This window comes from Pyrus communis, chromosome 13, assembly GCF_041283825.1.
Source record: "Pyrus communis isolate YQ-2024b chromosome 13, ASM4128382v1, whole genome shotgun sequence".
In the NCBI taxonomy this organism is placed as follows: Eukaryota; Viridiplantae; Streptophyta; class Magnoliopsida; order Rosales; family Rosaceae; genus Pyrus; species Pyrus communis.
The window spans coordinates 30533471-30552269 of record NC_142577.1 but is presented as its reverse complement, the minus strand read 5'-3'; the positions used below and the strand labels follow the sequence as shown (position 1 = coordinate 30552269).

Here is an 18799-nt window from a genome sequence, read left to right as displayed (position 1 = left end):
GTAAATGGTACAAATTTGCCACACAGGCAATAGAGGTGAAAAATCTAAGAATAGAAGCACGCATAACACCACTGCTAAAAGCGAAGTCACATCAAACCACCGCTGAAACAGTGAAGCCACAACAAACTCACCAGAGCGATACAACCCCGTTGAGCGTCACAACACAAAACAAAAGTTGAAACACGCCAACCCGCATATATATATCTCTTATTCATCATGTCCAAACAGTCAATCAGACTGAAAGAAAAAATTGAATACAATTTCGATATCTTATTATTGAACATGAGAAAATTAAAACTTTGAAACTCATCTCGAAGTTCATCCCAAATCTGGAATTTTTCTTTTTTAGTTTATAAATTTGGCCGCAAACTCCGTCCCACTTCAGCATTGCTATCATGGGAAGAGACTTTGAAGAGAATTTATTAATAAACAATAAAAATACAATATGTTAGGGGGGATATGAAGCTAAACCCAGACCATTAAAGAATTCATAACAACAATTCAAAACCTCTTTTAGTAAAACCTATAACAAGAAAGCTTAGAAAGGTAGTTAGCCTAGTTGTAAATTAAAACAAGGGTTATATTTTAAGTTAACTAAAGAGGAGAAAAGAGAGAATATTGTGTTTCTGCATCTGGTATTGGTGATTCACTACTCTACTAGGTAAATAGTGTGTTACTGTACTGCTTCTGGCCGCTGGAGTTTACTTTTCGTGGATTAGGGTTAGGATTTTTTTATTTTCTTTTATTTTTTGGTGAAAGGATTAGTTAGGGTTTTATTTAATTTAGGAAATGAATGATGAGTCTCGTGACCTCGTCCATAGCCGGGCTAATTGACGTAGCAGACTAATAAGACTACGTCTGTGTCTGCAATTTGCCGCCGTGCCAAGTTTTATTTACATTACATGGAACCATACAAGGAACCAGTCGACCCAGCACTCACGGTCTAGGGAATTAATGAAGAATGATTGAAGAAAGGTTCCCACCATCTTGACTTTTCACTGTATGTATAAAGCCTAAAGGTATCGAATTGCTAAGTAGAAAGTTTGAATGATAGTAATTGCTTTATCTTACGAGGGTTCAAGTATTGCGAGACTTCATTATTTTCTTTTTCTTTTTTTAAATACCAGGAAAATAGTTATATATTATATGTCATCACAGCAGAACGATTATCTTCGAGTTTTTAAGTATTTTGGAATACAATTTTTCCGGATAGATCCTCCAGATTCTTCAATAATATATCACTGTATCTAAACAGGATGACTATAAACTATGTTAGGAAAACGATTTGTCTAACTGTAGCTTAGGAATTTCGAGCCTTCAACATTTTACGTCCACACAGAATTTTAAACAATGGCAATATATCATGGTTGTTCCAAAATAACACTCAACCTTGTTTAACAAGTATTTGTTTCGGACAATATGCTGAAATATGTAACGTAAATATTATTAAGTAACATGTGTCACTATCTAATGTGGTTGATTAGTGACTGTGGCTTCATCCTTGATGCATTGGGTTTAGACTTTTTGGAATTTATTAAGCAATTTATTAGTAGTTAAGTTGTCCTAAATCACCACCTTGCTATTGTATGAATAGCTTATGTGCTATCTCGTATAAATTTAATCATTCATTCAAATACAATACACAACAACTATTACATCACTTTCTCTCTCTAAACTCTGTCCAGTTCATCTTTCACACCGTCCATCTCTCTTTATTTTTCTCAATACCGTCCAGATGTACGTAGTTAACACTGTTACAATATATAGTTTTTAAACAAGTCATAGTGTACGTGAACGAAATCATCATATGAAGGAGAAAATATATGGAAAGAAACCATGCATGATCTAACTTCTTTTATGTTTAACTATGTTTTTCTTTCTTTCCAAACGATTATCCATTGCTGGGTTCATACATGTTGAGCACGGTGCATGGAAGTCAAGGACAGCTGCAATCAAAAGTCATATATTCACCTCCCCTGACATATAGTATGGAACAGCTGAAAGTTGAAATCATATGATTAAATTTGGAGAAATATACATTTATTATATTATTGTAATCCTTCTTTATATCATCTCTTTAATAGAAATAATGCGCGGCAACACATGTAGTTCAAATTTTTATTCAATAAATAGTACAAAAGAAGAAAGTACAAATTAATATGTAATAAGGGCAGCATTTATGTTAAATTTATACACTATTTTAGCTTCTAAAATCTATTTCTTAGTTCATGATCTCTCTTATTAAATAGAATTAAAGAATTAGTAAATCTGTTTTGCCAAAAATGAGAAAGGGCTTATATTATAAAATATCCTGGCGTATCATTCTTCTGGGAAATATGTGATGATTAATCTCGAAGGTTGACCATAACAAAGGTAGTCGTGGTCCTCGTAGAGATCATGGGTTTCAGCTGGTGCGGCATGGCAACCGGAAGGGGTGTATTCAAACGTCCGTAGAGTCCTTTTCGAAAGGCAACCCAGGTCAATGTATTAGGTTATAACTTTGACGATTTTTTACCCATAGAAGCAAAAGAGTATGTTTCCTTTGATCGGTCGATAACTTGCTATGTATTTTTTTTCTAAAAGAAAAATGGCACCTATATATCATTTCAACAAGTAAAATATATGTATAACATATATCTAATTGTCCCATCATATAAATTATCCTAGATTAGAAGCTACAAAGAATTTCAAACCTGAAAGAGACATTAATATTTTAAAATCAAGGCATGTGTATTATTTCCCAGCATCTTTGTAGCCTCTATCGGTTCTAAGTCATTCTTTGATCGAGTAAGCATGTCTTAAATGAGATTTGTTCAAATCAAAATGGCTAATTGTTGCCCAAAACACTAGGAACTTTGAAATTAATATTTTGGAACTTTAACGAAAAGCTCCCAGTACTGTTCACTTTAACGAAAAACCACATTTTTATATTAAAAAGTCAATCTTGATACTATTTATTTTACTATTTATTTTATTCTTTTCGTTAAAACTCAAAGTTTTCATGTCTCTTTCATTAATTTTCCTTATTTTTTACCAAGCGTTTGTCTTTTTACACACTTCGAAACTAGGACTATTTCAGGGCGACATTTGTGAGTGTGTGTGTGAGAGAGGGAGAGAGAGAAATCAGAATATGGATGCGTGTTGTCGGTAACAATTAAAATCATGATTCCCCATACAGCATGGAAGAGACAAAAACATAGAAAATAATTAAGAATAAATAATCCAATTTAGATGCATGTCTACACTAAAAATGGGAAAAGGATCCTTGCCGGGGAGAGATTTTTTTTTTGTGACGAAAACACGAGTGATATGTAAGTAATGGAAATTTTTATTTTTTAAATTATTAACTTTTTAATACACATATTCTATCATTTGTGTAGTAACACGTGGTGTACCACTTCGTATGCCGGTCACATTGAAAAATCTCTCATCTCTGGATCTTTTTTCTAGGGATCCTAGGGATCCTAGGGATTTCGTGATCGTAACTATTCATCATACATTGGACGATCAATTTTCGTTAGGTACTATTCATATTTAATTTTAAATTTTAAATTTTAAAATAATTTCTGACCGCACGATGTATGATAAACGATCATAATCACAAAATTCTTAAGAAAATGATCGGATGAGGATCCTTTTCCCTAAAAATGCATGTTTATACATAGAAATATAAAAAGCCTATCCTTTTTCACTTTATCACCTTCGACCTTGACCATTAAAAAAACAAAAACAAAAAGGTCAAAATTTCAAAACGTTTTTTTAATCAACTGATAAATGTTATTACTAGACTACTCGTGTGTGTTGTAGATAGCATTATTATTTTATTATTTTATGAAAACATTTTTTTAATATGTCATATACACAGCTCGGTACTAAGTGTCAATATAAATTGAAAAAAATGTGTTTTTGAAGCACATAACCTAACTATTTATAATGAGACACTTATACTATATTGTGTTTACGGTACGTTGAAAAATTTGTCTGCGTACTAAAACTCTGGGAAATGAAGACTGATTGATGTGAAATGTTTCTGATCCGATCCCCACCATATATTGACTTTGCAAGCTCAAGGCATCGAATTAGGTGAAAAGTTTGAATAATTGTGGTGTTGTTTTAGTTTCGATTGATAAGACCTTTACGTTTTGTGTAACCTTTTGGCTATGTGCTAGTTGTGAATGATTTTGTGATCAAAAAGCTCACAAATACGTCCTAATTAATGTTTTTAGAGTTTTGACATATGATATTTGGAAATTTTACGATGCACGAAAGTTGCGATGGACTTTTTAATTGGTTGAAATGCAATCACATCATCGTATTTGTGTTGGTTGGCACCGACACATCTTTTCGTATCTTCTCAGAAAGAGGAATTGTGGAAACCTAAAAAGTTGGGAAGGCCGAATTCTATTCACCAGAGTAATGGACCATTAGACCAAATCATCTGCAATGGTGAGAGGCATCTCCGAAAGTTGGAGCGATGAGTTTTATTGTGTATTTCTACCCGGACAAAGATTGTCTGCCGTTTCACTTCCGACGACCTTCCGTACCTTTTTGTTTTGTGTGATCACAGTTAAGCCACATCAATATTTTATATTATTTTTTTTATAAAGATAATAAGATAAAAATAAATAGTATTATAAAATATTGACGTGACTTAACCGTGATCACATAAACAAGAGGTCATCGGAAGTGGGAGGGCAAACAATCCTTATCCTTCCTACCCGATCCAATACAGTAAAAAAGCCAGAACATGTAGTTACCGTTTCGGAAAATCGGATACAAATGTTAAGCAATGAGGAACTTAATTTATTCGAATACTATGAAACTGGTTTGCACAACTGCGAAAACAACAGGACCGAGTCTATAACATTTGTCTCGGTACAAAAGAGTCCGGAGAAATTTCTCATCAGTTGCGGTGAAAAGCATCAAAACATCCACACCTCATAAATTTATGCTTCCTGTCAAAAATTTAAACCAGACTTAGTAGGCAGAACCAGTAAAATTCAACTGATGAAAGTAAGACGGTAAAGTAAGGCTTCCTGCCAAGTGATCAGCTGAAATAATATAAACAGCGAACATTGCTTACTGAAAGCAGGAACAGAAACTGGGGCAAGTGTGTTGTTGGAAAGTCTTTTACTCTCCACTTTCAATTGTGATCGGGTGATGAGCGTGTGCATAATTGCATATTTGAGTGCACACAACTACTTAGAAATGATGATACATTCATAAACTACTTTACCAGAAACTGTTCCGTGAGAGCTTTCTATTTCTTTTATCCAATAAAGGAGAGAATAAAATGTAGCAAATTGGCAAGTTTTTATTTGGCTGAATGAATCAAAATGATGAGATGCATGAATGTGGATGCCCGAAGTTGCTCACGTTCTCTCCTCTAGCATTTGATCAGTAGTTTGAGTTGTGCTCCCCTTTAAAAATCCCACTTAAATGGGTTTTAGAATGACAAAAGAAGCCTCTTGGGGTGCTCTACTTGAGTTGAAATACCCCCACATAGTAGCATATCTGAAATGACCTCGCCTTATATTTCCTCCAGCCACAATTCTTAAACAGCCTAGGCTATCAGCCCTAACCCTCTCCCCTGAGGTAAACAAAGGAAGGCAGAAAGGGCCAACTAGGGGGGAACAAATGCTTTTTCTGGTTCCCCCAGAGCCGCAGGGGAGGAGTGGTGGGTTTGGAGGGGCGGGGGTGTTGGCTCGTGAAGGCTCTGTTGTCCTAAGGTACAGAAGTTGTAAATTCAGAAGTACAAGTTGTATCTTGAAGTGTATAGCTCAGCTCAGTTGGATGAGCATTAGCCTTTTAACCTAATGGTTGTACATTCAAGTCACTTGAGCTGATATGCTACAACCAATGCTATGGTCAAAATAGTTGTAATCTTATCCCTCTACATAAGTTGGACATAACCTTTCTAATAAATGAGTAAGTAACCCAAATCCCTAAGTCATTTGAGCTGATATGCTACAACCAATACTATGGTCAAAATAGTTGTAATCTTATACTTCTACAGAAGTCCGCATATATTGGCACAAAAAAGGCCACAAACCTAACATGACATGAAGAAACTTGGGACTCTTGTATTTTCCATAACATGGACACAACGAGCATAATTCAACTTCACATGTCGAAAACTTGCATCTAAGAATTTCACTACCGAATGCACCACACGAAAGGCATAAATTACAGTACCACATACCAGAAGAAAAGGAAAAGGGGATCTCAAACTCAAACAAAAAACACATTTTCTACAGCCTAACAAATATAGGGATGATAGGCAATTAGGACCAACCCATATAAAGCAATAAGAACAAATTTCCAGTTACTAGCCTTACACCCAAATAAATCCCTCCAACTATACACATCCTCATAGATTTGTCTTGCATTGTCTTCTCTAATAAGCAAAGAGTACAGTTGGACAAGCTCAGGTGAAAACATAGGCTGCATGTTTAGGTCATATGTAAGCTTGCAATATAACAGTATATTTAGAAAAACCCCATATACATAGCAAGTGCATTATATTAAACATCCAACCAACGGAACACCTAGCAAGGACGTTCACATAATCCACTCCATATTACTGAGACTCCTTAAATGATCTAAAAGAAATGACCACTAAAGATGCCAAATTCAAAGCTGATAATGTTTTTTTTTTTTCATTAGAGGGTGACCCAAATCATTGATTTTTATTAGACTGAGCTGATATAATCCCAAAGCATTGAAATTTAGAGTTCTCAAAGATGCCATGATCCCATTTTAACAGTGGTTGAATTCCCAAACTGATACCAGCTGATGGTTAATCCGAAATTTGGACCCTCTCCACCCAAATCATTTCTTCAAGCTTGAACCCATGAGTGAACAAATCTAAATACAAAACCCCATATTTCTCTTAGAAACTACATTGAGCCCAATTCAACACAAACCCTAGGTTCCATAATCGACCCGAAAAACTCCACAATAGCAGCCAAAAAACACATAGTACTGAACAATTAACAACAAACCCATCAATCAACGAACCAACAGTTCAAATTCAAATGCCAAAAATAAGAAATAGAAGAAGCAGAACAAAGAACTAGTGAATTACCCAATAACGGATGGTGGGTTCTAAGCGTTGGCGGTGTTGGGAATGAGAGGAATCGGCTGCCCCTTCTTCTTTCCCTGCTTCAACTTGGCCTCCTCGCGGATCTTCTGCATCGCGAGCATCCTCTCCATGACGAGCTCGTACTCGCACTTCTCGTAAGAGTGGCGCTCGTTCTCGCACTTCCATGGGAGGTAGAGCTCCGCCTGCCTGCACTTGTTCAGAGGGATCAGCAAGTGGGCGCACTGGTCTCTGTACGGAATTGGCACCCGATTCTCCACCATCTCCGCCTGCGTCGCTATCATCTTCTTCGACGTTCCCTCGGCTGCCATTGCTCTGAAAAATTGAGCACCTTTTGGTCCCTGGGAAAGAATTTGGTGGTGGCTTCGGCGGCGGCGTGTACGGCGGCTTTCGGTGTCGGGGTGTTCAAGGTCGTTTCAGTGTGCGGATTCGTGTTTAGTTACCATTAATCCAGCTCGAATTCTTGTTGGTTTCAGGCTTTTTTTTTTCAGCCAATGAAAAGAAATTGAGAGTTATTTTTTGGCCCATTGGGCTGAAGGTAACTAGGGAAATTATTGGGCTATTCAGCCCAGATCAAGCCCAACGCAAAGAAAGAGTGGCAAAACTTTTGTAATGTCCGTGAACCAGAATTGGATCGAAGAAATACTACTTTTTTTCAACTTGCTAATTTAATGGTTAAAAATCGGACTACCGAATACAAACATGATACTTTGTTCTACTTTGACCTCTGAATTTTAGTCCTCTATTTTCCAACTCGTGTCAGTATGCCCTAACTGTCACACTTTCTATAAATTTTATCACATCCTATGCTCGCGATCGACTTTTAAAGTTCTATGTGTACGCAAAATACTATATTCACAAAGTTAATACTAGAATTGTAATAATCAAACTTAACAAACATTGTCAAATTTAAAAGCTTGTACAGTAAATAAGTGGACAAAAATACCCCTTAATTGATAGAACTACCGATGGGAGGAACATTGGCGTGACTTAGAAGTTTAGGGAGGCTCATAACCAAAGTGAAAGTTCAACGGAAAAGTGAAACGGTTGTCCCAAAACGAAGAAGGAAAAAAAAAAAAAAAAATAGGCCACCAGACTCTTATGGGTTGGAAGTAGTTGTAAGGAATGAAAACTGTGCATGGATTGAATAATCAAAACATGTAGAGAGCCCTGTTCAACTTGTTTAGGTTTTACCCCAATCTTAACTTGCATTATATACCATCAAAAGCTCAATACAATGGGCTCAAAATATGGAGCAATCTCTTCCAATGCACGATGAGGACGAAGCGCGGAGGCCGCCTTCAAAGAGGTTAGTTGCAACTTTTGGCGAAACTCCAAGCGATTCTATGTTTATTCGTACATATGCGGTTTTTATCTGCTTTAGTTTTGTTAGGTTGGCGAACAAAGTTGCAGTCATAACTGGGGGTGCAAGAGGGATTGGAGCTGCGTCAGCCAAGCTATTCGCTCAAAACGGAGCCCATGTCATCGTTGCTGATATACTCGACGACATAGGAGCTACACTGGCTGATTCTATCGGAGGCCGCTACATACACTGCGATGTGTCAAAGGAAGCTGATGTTGAATCAGCTGTTGAGCTTGCACTTAAATGGAAGGGCCGAATTGACATCATGTTCAACAATGCCGGGGTTCCTGGTCCCTCGGGGAGTATATCCAGCCTTGACATGGAGCAGGTCAAGAACCTCCTCTCGATAAATGTTCTCGGCGTTGTGCACGGAATCAAGTACGCTGCAGCGGCCATGGTCAAAGGTCGAAGAGGAGGGAGCATCATTTGCACATCAAGCTCAGCCGGTATCATGGGAGGCCTTGGAGGACATGCCTACACATTGTCGAAGGAGGCCCTCAACGGATTGGCAAAAAGTGCCGCGTGTGAGTTGGGAGTGCATGGCATTCGCGTGAACAACATTTCTCCTCACGGGGTTCCTTCGGAGATGCTCGTCGATGCCTACAGAAGGCATCTCGGGAAAATGGACATGACGGCAGAAGATGTAAGCAGAATTGTGGGAGAGAGGGGGAGCTTGTTGCGAGGGAGGTGCGCAACCGTGGAAGATGTGGCGGAAGCTGCATTGTTTGTGGCCAGCGAAGACGCCGGGTTCATAACGGGACATAATCTTGTTCTTGATGGGGGTTATACTTCTGCTTGCAGTACCATGAGCTTCATCTACCAGAATAGTAACAAGGATACTGTGTAATTCGTTGCTCTCATAAAGTTCAACGACGGATGATAAGATTATAAGTCAAATTCTAATTAAAAAGTTACTGGAACAAATTAACTCTATAAATCTTCTACAGAACTGTGTTCCTTCCAACAGCAAGAAGCAAACACAGAAAATGGTTGTTAATCACAATCCCAGAACTACAAAAGTAATTGCTCGACGCGGCTGGTTTAGGAAGGGAGAAATAGCCTTTCCCGAACCTCCAAAGTGAGAATTAATACCAAGCTGCAGATCTAAATCTTGATGTGGAAGTAATCAGAATCAAAGTGATGTAAACGTACGTAACCATCCTCACCTCCGCTTGAGAAACTGTTCAAATAATACAACAAAAACCGAAAATATTAAGATAGTCTCAAAGCAGCAAATTCTCTTTTCCAGAAAAAATTTCTCAATTCATATAGGCAGATAATAAGCCACATCATCATCTGAGAAACAAGGAACCATTATTCCTCCAGCACCAATTGTTAAGACTCCTAACCAGCTACGTAGAGAAGTTGCATAATATTTACGAACGATTTCATCTCGGTTTTAAAATTAATTTAATTTTTCTAGCTAAACATTTAAATTAATTGTTCATGAGCACAAAAAATGATATCCCTAAACATTAGCAAAAGCAATATTGCACAGATAAAGGTGAGAAATTCCCAAGTACTATCTAACGGTAAGCCAATCCAACTCTAATTGAGAAGAATTTGTTCATTATGTATTCACGTATCATGAAACCAACAAAAGTAGTTAAGAAAATGAACTATACCTTTTTCCATCGGGATTAAACGCCAAAGCATTTATAGGTCCAAAATGCCCTTTAACACCTCCAATTTCTTCTTGAAGAATCTATTTATATGACATTAAGATAAACAAAATCACTTACTGAAGAAAAGACAACCAAGAACCTTCATACTCCAAAAGACATAAAAGAATAGTATGGTTTACCTTGTCATAGAATTTGGCTTCAAATTTCCCAGAACGATGATCAGTTGTGGTGACAGTTGATGCATCCTGACCACCACCAAGTACCACCTGGATAGAACACACGGAATATTTTTTCAATAAAATGAAGACTTTTGTAATGAACCGGGAAAACAGTGCATGTATAAGAGATACAAAATAACTAAGGGCCGTTAGTGCGTATCATCCATTCACCAAAGTTCCAACTAGAAACTCTTCTCAAAATGTGACTGATAGAAAGCATTTAATCGTATTTGTACAAATTCCACTTTTTATCTCATTATGTAAGTAAACAAGTTGGAATGCAAACGAGACGGGTTTTAAGTAAATGAAATACCGAAAAGACAACATTTTGAAAAAATGCAAGACAATGCAAACAAATTTGAGATTACAGTTACATACATGATCACAAAGGGGAGACATTGCAACGGCATTGACAGGACGCTCTGTCACATAGGTCTTGATAAGAGTCAACGTTCTAGTATCCCACAGCTAAAACATATGCAACAGAAAACACAAAACTCAGTAAAAATACGAAACCTACATACAACTCAAGAAACAAAGCACTAAGATTACGAGATGCATTACCTTGGCAGATTTATCTAGCGAACCGGTGAGGAAATGTGAACCATCCACAGATTTCGCAAGCGAAGTTATGGTCTTTTTGTGACCCACTTCCGGATCATTCTCCTTAAGTAGTTTACCAGTCTGCAAGTTAATGGAAAACACTTAGGGGGCAATCAAATTAAAGAAAAAGCTTTCAAATTTCCAATGCAAGTATTGAATAACATCACAGCGAGCCAATGCACACTCACCTCAGAATCCCAAATGCGAATAACTGCGTCTTCTCCGGCGCTTATGATGGTTCTGTTCAGAGGGCCCCAAACAGCTCTGTTAATTCTTCCCTGAGGTCCCTTGAGTATCAGAGCCGATTCACCAATCTCTGAAAATACGAAACCGCCGATTATTCCATATCTAATTTTAGATAAACCGAAAGGCAACACAACAAAAGAGGAAAAATCAAAGAAGCTTACGATCTTCGGGATCTCCGGCGATACGCTTGACGTGAATCGCCGACGTAACGTCCATGAAGGGGTCGGTGGTGATGACGGCGAGCTTATCGCCGACGGAGAAGTCAACAGCCCTCGCCGGCGAGTCAAAATTGAAGGTGAAAAGCTGCTGACCGGACTGAACGTTCCACAGCTTGGCGGTCTGGTCGGCGCTGCCGGTAATGAGGCGGGCGGAGTCTCTGGACACATCGCAGCACCAAACGGCGCCGTTGTGGCCGCGGTAGGTCCCGAGGCGCTCGCCGTTGTCGGCGAACCAGACGGTGGGGTTGTGGTCCTTGGCGCAGGAGAAGAGGAGGTCACCGTCCCTGTTGTATTTGAGGAAAGTCAAGGGCCTCTCGTGCCCTTTCATCAGTATCGGCCTCATCGTCGGAGTCGGAGAAGTAAGGAATCGACGGAGATTTTGCTGGTGCAGAATCAGGATTCCCAGGGAGTGGCGACGGCGAACGTAAGAGAGAGGCAGATTGTGGAAGAATGTTTTAGGTTTAAGCCAATCGGGTTCGGTTAAACGGGGCGTGGGTCGGTGTAGAAATTTAAGGCCCAAGCTTGGCTTAATTTAAGGCCTAATCGTGGCATTATGATTTGAGGCCCAAGCTTCCTCGTGATTATCCGCAATCCATCCAGCCTTCCCGCCCTCGGTTGTGCTTGCTCGTAGTAGAACTCATGCTGCCCCATGAACGTGATGACCTCGGCAGCGGCTAACAAAAAGTACTGGGGAAATTTGGCAAAGTATGCTAAGTGGAACAGCAACCTTTTCATGGATCTAACCGCGCTCCCTGGCAAGCTGCAATCGCGTGATCTCTCTAACAATGCAGCAGCTGCCATGCATGGAATGGACACGAACAGCCCGGGTGCGATATAGCATTTCCTTTCCAACTAGTGATACTTGTTGAAGCAACAACAGTTTCTTCGTGCAGTTTATCGGTGAAATAGTTGACAAGATTGGTAGAAATCCCGTTGAAGGCCAACAGTTCACAAAAGAACGCCCGCATTTTGTGTGTGTGTGTGTGTGTAGATATAATAAGTAAACACACTACAACTGTTAGGAAAAGAAGAGATTACTCGGACACATGAGAGCAAATGTCGAACACAATATGTCACCAAAAATGAAGGAGCGTGCCTTCCACTGTCCAGTGTTATTTTTTAGAGCAGGGTTCCCCTTCGAGTCAACTGAACCATCTCCGGTGTAGAGGTCATCGCCTTCATTCTGGACTGGAGACAGTACATGATAGCACGATCGCTAATCCAAAGGGAAACCAAAAACAGGATAGACAAAATGTGACCGATGTGGAACTGAGTATCCATTAGTACAATTCACACACATTAGAACGGGGGGGTTATCAACAACCTAACTGAAATTGAAGGTCCCCGAGTCAGTAATTGAAGGTCCCCGAGTCCATAGACTTCACTGTCATTCGTTTTATTTGCAGATGACACGCAACAATGGTTGGTCAAAACTATGCCGCTGTCATAAATTAACAGTGAAGTTAATGGATTGACTAAGGAAGCATGAAGGTGACAAAAAAAAATCAAACTTTAGGTATGAAAGTAGGACGAGATGAAATAAGTTAGTGCAGTCGAGTTTTGCAAAACTTAAAGGTTGTAAAATAGAAGTTATCCTAATTATTAATTTCGAGAAATGAATCAAAAGTACTGTGCATCCAACTGTCACCAGAAAACTTCAGTAGGCTGTCCGGCTTCGTCATCCCCGCAGCATTCGGGTCTCGTACCAATCAAACGACCGAGGAGACGAAACTCAGAAAGCAAGAATAGTTCACAAAGTGCAGGGCTAAAGCAAAGAATCGTTGCGAATAATACACATTTCTTTATAATCTCAAATGTTTTTGATTGGACGAAAATGCAGAGCTTGTAATTTCTATTTACACGGTATCAGTAACAGGGTGATTTTTACAAATGGGTTCTTCAGTTTCTTCTGTTTACGGTTTTAAGGGTGTGCGGAAGGCGCCACCCACCTGGAGAAAGCCTTAAGAAGCCTTCTTCTTTTTGTACCTCTTGGCACAGACCACGTACACCAACATATTCAGGAGGCTGAGTCCGGCTAAGAGCCAGAAGAAATAATCCAGATGACCTTCGTTTAAGTTATCCGGTATCCATCCAGCCTTCCCATCCTTTGTTGAGAAGTACGTTACAATTGTTAGAATCAAGGAGCTCAGATAGTTCCCCAACGAAGTCGTCAGAAGCGACAATGCACTGCATAGACTCCGCATAGCATCTGGAGATTGGTCGTAGAAGAACTCAAGCTGCCCAATGAATGTGAATATCTCCGCAGCACCCAACAAAAAATACTGAGGTATTTGCCAAAGGATACTCATCGGTACAGCCACCTCTTTGTCAACCAATCCAAGCTCTTTTGCAAGATTCAATCGGTAAATCTCTACCACGGCAGCAGCCGACATGCATAGCACTGAAAGAAAGAGACCAATACCCATCCGTTGCAACTCTGAGAAGCCCCTTTCTTTACCCGTAAATCTCCTAGCAATTGGGACAATAAACTTGTCATACACAGGGACCCAGAAAATAACACTGATGACATCAAAAGTTGAGAGGGAGGCTGGGGGAATGGTGAAAGAACCGATAGATGTGTCCATCATCGTGCCTTGCTCAACAAACATAGTCGACATTTGGGCATAAACAGCAGAAAAGACAATTCCAGTAGCCCAAATTGGAAACATGCGGATTAAAATTTTCAACTCCTCCACCTGTGTTACAGTGCAAACCCTCCACGGATTGGAGAAGTCCCCAGTTTTGGTCTCAGTTTCTGAAATCACAGCAGCTTTATCAAGACACCTGCAGCAAAAACAAAGTTCAAATTTTTAGGAACAATTTATATTGTGGTCGAGTTACACAGTCTCAACAGTTCAGAATAAGAAAATAACGTCATTCCATTTATTTTGTGCAGCAATTTGAAAATTCGCCATTTAAGTTTTCTGTGAAAATGTGTGATTCTGTAAAATTCAAATAATTATTCCCAAGAACATGAACACAGTAAGAAGAAATTTACGTCAGTTCGTCGCTGTGCTCTAGTTTACGACTTCCTTTAATAGCAGAGTCTTTATCCGGTGTTTCATACAGGAGACTACTGTCTTTAGGGACGTCCAAATTCCACTTACGAAATGACGCAACCAAAACCTGGCACATTCTTGTCACAGGGCTTCCCCCCGGTTTCTGAAATCTATATAGGGGTGTGCCTGAAAAGAAACTAAAAATAGCAATGCCCATAAACAATGTAGGTATACCAAATCCTAAACCCCACCCAGCATTGTCTTGAACCCAGACTAGTAGAGAACTCGATATTAGAGCACCAATGTTGATAGAAAAGTAAAACCAGTTGAAGAAGGATCCCTTCTTTACTCTTTCTGTTTTGTCTGTATCATCAAACTGGTCCGCCCCAAGGGACGAAACACATGGCTTGATCCCACCAGTCCCCAGAGCAATCAGATAGAGTCCAACGAAGAACACTCCATACTGTGCCGGAGAAGCTGAAGGACATACCGAATCCACACATTCTGGAGGCTTCAATGCAGGAACTGATGCAGAGAGAGTCAAAGTACCCATCCCCTACACAAAATAATTACCGAACCAATCAGCAAAATTTATATGCTCTAATCCCAAATATATATATATATATATATGCATATACATCATATATGCATGCATGTATATGAGATGAGATTATATAAGCACCAAACAAAATGGGAAGAAAAAACAAAATCTAATTTGTACTTACAATGAAGTAAATGGTCGAGAAAACAGCAATTGTCCAATATCTTCCCCAATAAGCATCTGCTAAGACAGCCCCAATCAGAGGTGTAAGATAGCAAGTGCCTGACCAAGTAGTAACATTCCTTGCCGCAGACACATTTCCTTCGTGCAATTTGCGTGTAAGATAAGTAATGAGGTTAGTTGCAATCCCGTTGTAGGCCAAACGTTCGCAACATTCGGTACCTGTAACATATATCAAAAGTATTACAATCACATAAACTACATTGATGCACAAGAGCAAATTATAGCGAAGAACAAAGCATCACCTAGAATGAAGGGGCAAGCTCTCCAATTCCCAGTATTTTGTTTCAGAACACGATTCCCCTTAATGTCAACTGAGCCATCTCCAGTGTACAGCCCGTCGCCTTCGTTCTGAAGATGCAACAGAAAAACATCAATGCGTGTAGTGCCAAACTGTTTGAAACATTTACATTTGGAAACATAAATGTGAAAGAAAATCCTTTTAAAGGAAACCTCGTTTAGGATTTCAGGAAGCACTTCTGCTCATAAGCATATGCTTTTATTAAAACACGTTGACATTTTATTAATTCAAGTACTTCGGAAGGCGTTTGACAGGTAAAGTCATAAGTGCTTCTGGGTCACCTACTATAAATGCTTCTTAAAAAAGCACTTGGCTACAAACAAAAACAATCCCAAACAGATCACTAATGGCAAAAGATGATCAGTATTCAAAAACGTGAACAGAAATCAAAGGATACCCTGTAAACTTCATATCATTGACCATAATCATACACTAAATCTCAAAAACTCCCAATCGAATTTCAGTTTAACATAAAAAATTCAAAATCTCTAACAGCAGCTAAGCAAATTAAGAACCGATTGCTCTTGAATTGCAGAACGTTTTACAAGATCAAAGATCAAACTTTTGAAATTCCAAAATTCGAAATCAATACGAAAGATCACAACTTTCAGACGAAAAAAATGAAGAGAGAGAGAGAGAGAGAGAGAGAGAGAGGAACCTGAATAAGTCCGTCTTCCAAAAGCAATCGCTCCTCCTCCTGGAGAGAACCCATCTCTCTCTCTCTCTCTCTCTGATCTCTGATTCCGTCGGCCTGCTTCTTCTCCGAGTGCAATACCAATGGAAAATGTGTGTTCTGAAGAACAAGGAGGAGCAGAGATACTATCTTCCGTCTTAGAAGCCGGAATGGTGGGTGGATAATACGGGTAGAGGTCAAGGTATCGGTGTCGTGTTAGGTGACGTAAAACGGAAGACAACCTTGGGACTTGCTTCAACTAACTACTTACCCCACTTCCCGGGCAAACCAACCGTTCTCTTTTTCCTTTCCCTTGACTGGGCCGTAACGTGCCTCTGTTGGCTTTTTACCTTCGTCTCCACTGCTTATGTGGCGAGTAGCACTTTTTGAAAGATGTACTTGTATTGGGTTATAAATTTCCGAACATTTTTTGAGATATATTTTTATATTTATTTTATAGAATCTATTTTGTAATGTATTTCAACAATTCGAATTGTTTATATTTTAAAATACAGAGGCATTTCAGCCTTATATGGTCATTATCGTATAATTCAAAACACGCTAAGAATCGAACTCAGAAAATGCAGTATAGAATACGCACTTGAAATTCATCATCAATCACTAACCCATTCCGTTTTGGTTATATTTCAAAATACAGTTAAATTGGGTTGTTAAAATACATAAAAAAGTGGATCCCACAAAACACATGTTAAAAGCGTGTGTCTATAGATCTTAAACCGTTTTATTATAAACTTATTCAAATTCTTAATAAAAATTTAAGAGATTCGAGAAAGATTTACAGAGGTATTTCAACCTTATTTGATCATTATCATGTAATTCAAAACACGCTAAAAATTGAACTCAGAAAGTGCAGTATAGAATAAACCTGAAATTTATCATCAATCACTAACCCATTCCGTTTTGGTTATATTTCTTAAGAACTTGATTTTTTTTTTTTTTTTTTTTTGAACTTTGAATCACAGAAAGGAGTCTCTAAATTATGACGTAAACAAGAAAAGCAAATAGTACACTTAAAGGAAGTGCAAAAAATAACGGAAAATAATGGCAATATTATTATCTTATATTCAAATATTATTGTTGTAAATTACGACAGAATATTGGAATCGAATTGCCCCCTTCCCAAGAAAAAAAATGATGCCTTGTTTTGTTTTTATTACTTGCTAACCACTCAAAGGAGACGAGTGCAATTAGCCAATTAATTATCTCGGTCATTTGCTTGTTAAAACTTCAACATCAACTGCATATATATTCAAACTGGACAACTTTGAATTAATTATGGTTTTCCATTGGTTAAATTTGCTCGCTCCATTCAAACAATACATTCACATTGATCGTTAGATGTGAACGACAATATTTCCTTAGGTTAAGTCACATGTATATATGACTATATATAGTTCTTTTGTATCTCATGACCCCGTAAATTTGTAATCACTCACCGTTCAATTATAATTCAAAGGTAGGTGGTTTAAGAGAAAAAGGCCCTGACTATATATGTTTATGGCCATATGTGCCTAATATGCTAGTATGAACTAAGCACATATATGTCCATTGATCAACATATCAAAATATGAAGTATATATGGACAAATCATGAACATAATTAAAGGTGAAAAAGACATAAGTTATAGATTAATATCTACAATAGGAATGCATGATGGATTGTTTGGAAGTTCGCATGAAAAACTTAAAAGGTATAAAGAGGGACGTGTAGAATTTTCCATGGAATTAGTTCGTTCGCATTGCAGGTCTAAAAGTTGTAGTTTTTACGTAAAAGGAATGAATATATACATTGATGCGGCCGATGATCCCTATGTGCGTTCATATATACCAATCAACCTCCTCTACTGCAAGCTCCATTGATATAATATTGACCAATATTATATTACAGATAGGGAGATCAATCGTTTAGACCAAATTTTGTAAATTATATAACGTGATTGTTGAATTATATATAGATATGGAGATCAATCGTTTGGACCAAATTTTGTAAATGATATGTCGTGGTTGTTGAAAAATACTGAAATTAAATTTGCAAACCAAATGGTAATATGGTGATGATTGAATTATTGGTAACACATAATTTGGCTTAAAAATTCGGTCTCCCTAGCATAACCAATATAAAGAAAAATGCTAGGGAGACCATATTATTTTTAGACCATTTTTGTGAATCACATGACTTGGCGGTTGATGGTTGGATATTCAACCATCAACTGACACATCATATGGTCTACAAAATATGATTCAAGTAGACACAACATTTTTGCTCATCATAACTATGATGTATGCTTACCATACACCTAATCCTTTGTTATGTGTCATTTCACCTAACTTTAGTTAACTTTCACATTAAATGTTACTTTTTCAATTTAATAAAAAATAAAAAAATTAACCAAGAGTAAGTGAAAAGACATGTGACAGATGATTAGGTACATGGTAAGCATACACCAAAATTTAGGGTAGTGAACAAAAATGCTCCCTTCAAATACACCAAACACGTTTTTTTATTTATTTTTATGGTTGGTCTAAAAACGTCGTCGTGGTCAATAAGTTTTTTGTATCTTCAATTGATCTTCTTTCTAGGTAAAGATTCGCCACAAAACATGCGTGCTTTAAGTTTAAATGATTTAAGTAATTTTATTATATTTAATGT

General features: G+C 38.1%; 4 protein-coding genes across 5 annotated transcripts; 1 reads left to right on the top strand and 3 right to left on the bottom strand.

The window, feature by feature from the left end:
- Positions 1-4782: 4782 nt before the first annotated feature.
- LOC137737449 (NADH dehydrogenase [ubiquinone] 1 beta subcomplex subunit 7) lies at positions 4783-7562 on the bottom strand. The gene is made up of 2 exons (XM_068476925.2): positions 7088-7562; positions 4783-4955 (listed from the first exon to the last, which is right to left on the bottom strand). Exon 1 carries the CDS (start codon positions 7411-7413, stop codon positions 7108-7110), a length of 306 nt encoding a protein of 101 aa, XP_068333026.1. The 5' UTR covers positions 7414-7562; the 3' UTR covers positions 4783-4955; positions 7088-7107.
- A 773-nt stretch (positions 7563-8335) lies between these two features.
- Positions 8336-9402, top strand: LOC137737545 (short-chain dehydrogenase reductase ATA1-like). Of its 2 annotated transcripts, XM_088683288.1 has the most exons (2): positions 8336-8411; positions 8496-9402. In XM_088683288.1, the coding sequence occupies exons 1-2, from the start codon at positions 8353-8355 to the stop codon at positions 9310-9312; spliced, it is 876 nt and encodes a 291-aa protein (XP_088539414.1). In that variant the 5' UTR covers positions 8336-8352; the 3' UTR covers positions 9313-9402. The 2 variants fall into 2 exon arrangements, with proteins under 2 accessions (XP_088539414.1, XP_068333165.2); XM_068477064.2 differs by having other exon boundaries at positions 8348-9402.
- LOC137737544 (eukaryotic translation initiation factor 3 subunit I) lies at positions 9306-11827 on the bottom strand. Its single transcript, XM_068477063.2, has 7 exons — positions 11319-11827; positions 11100-11227; positions 10873-10992; positions 10687-10776; positions 10270-10356; positions 10091-10170; positions 9306-9645 (listed from the first exon to the last, which is right to left on the bottom strand). The coding sequence occupies exons 1-7, from the start codon at positions 11716-11718 to the stop codon at positions 9570-9572; spliced, it is 981 nt and encodes a 326-aa protein (XP_068333164.2). The 5' UTR covers positions 11719-11827; the 3' UTR covers positions 9306-9569.
- A 1326-nt stretch (positions 11828-13153) lies between these two features.
- On the bottom strand, positions 13154-16512 carry LOC137737052 (protein NRT1/ PTR FAMILY 8.3). Its single transcript, XM_068476403.2, has 5 exons — positions 16115-16512; positions 15401-15506; positions 15100-15317; positions 14374-14930; positions 13154-14159 (listed from the first exon to the last, which is right to left on the bottom strand). Exons 1-5 carry the CDS (start codon positions 16166-16168, stop codon positions 13337-13339), a joined length of 1758 nt encoding a protein of 585 aa, XP_068332504.2. The 5' UTR covers positions 16169-16512; the 3' UTR covers positions 13154-13336.
- Between the last annotated feature and the right edge of the window lie 2287 nt (positions 16513-18799).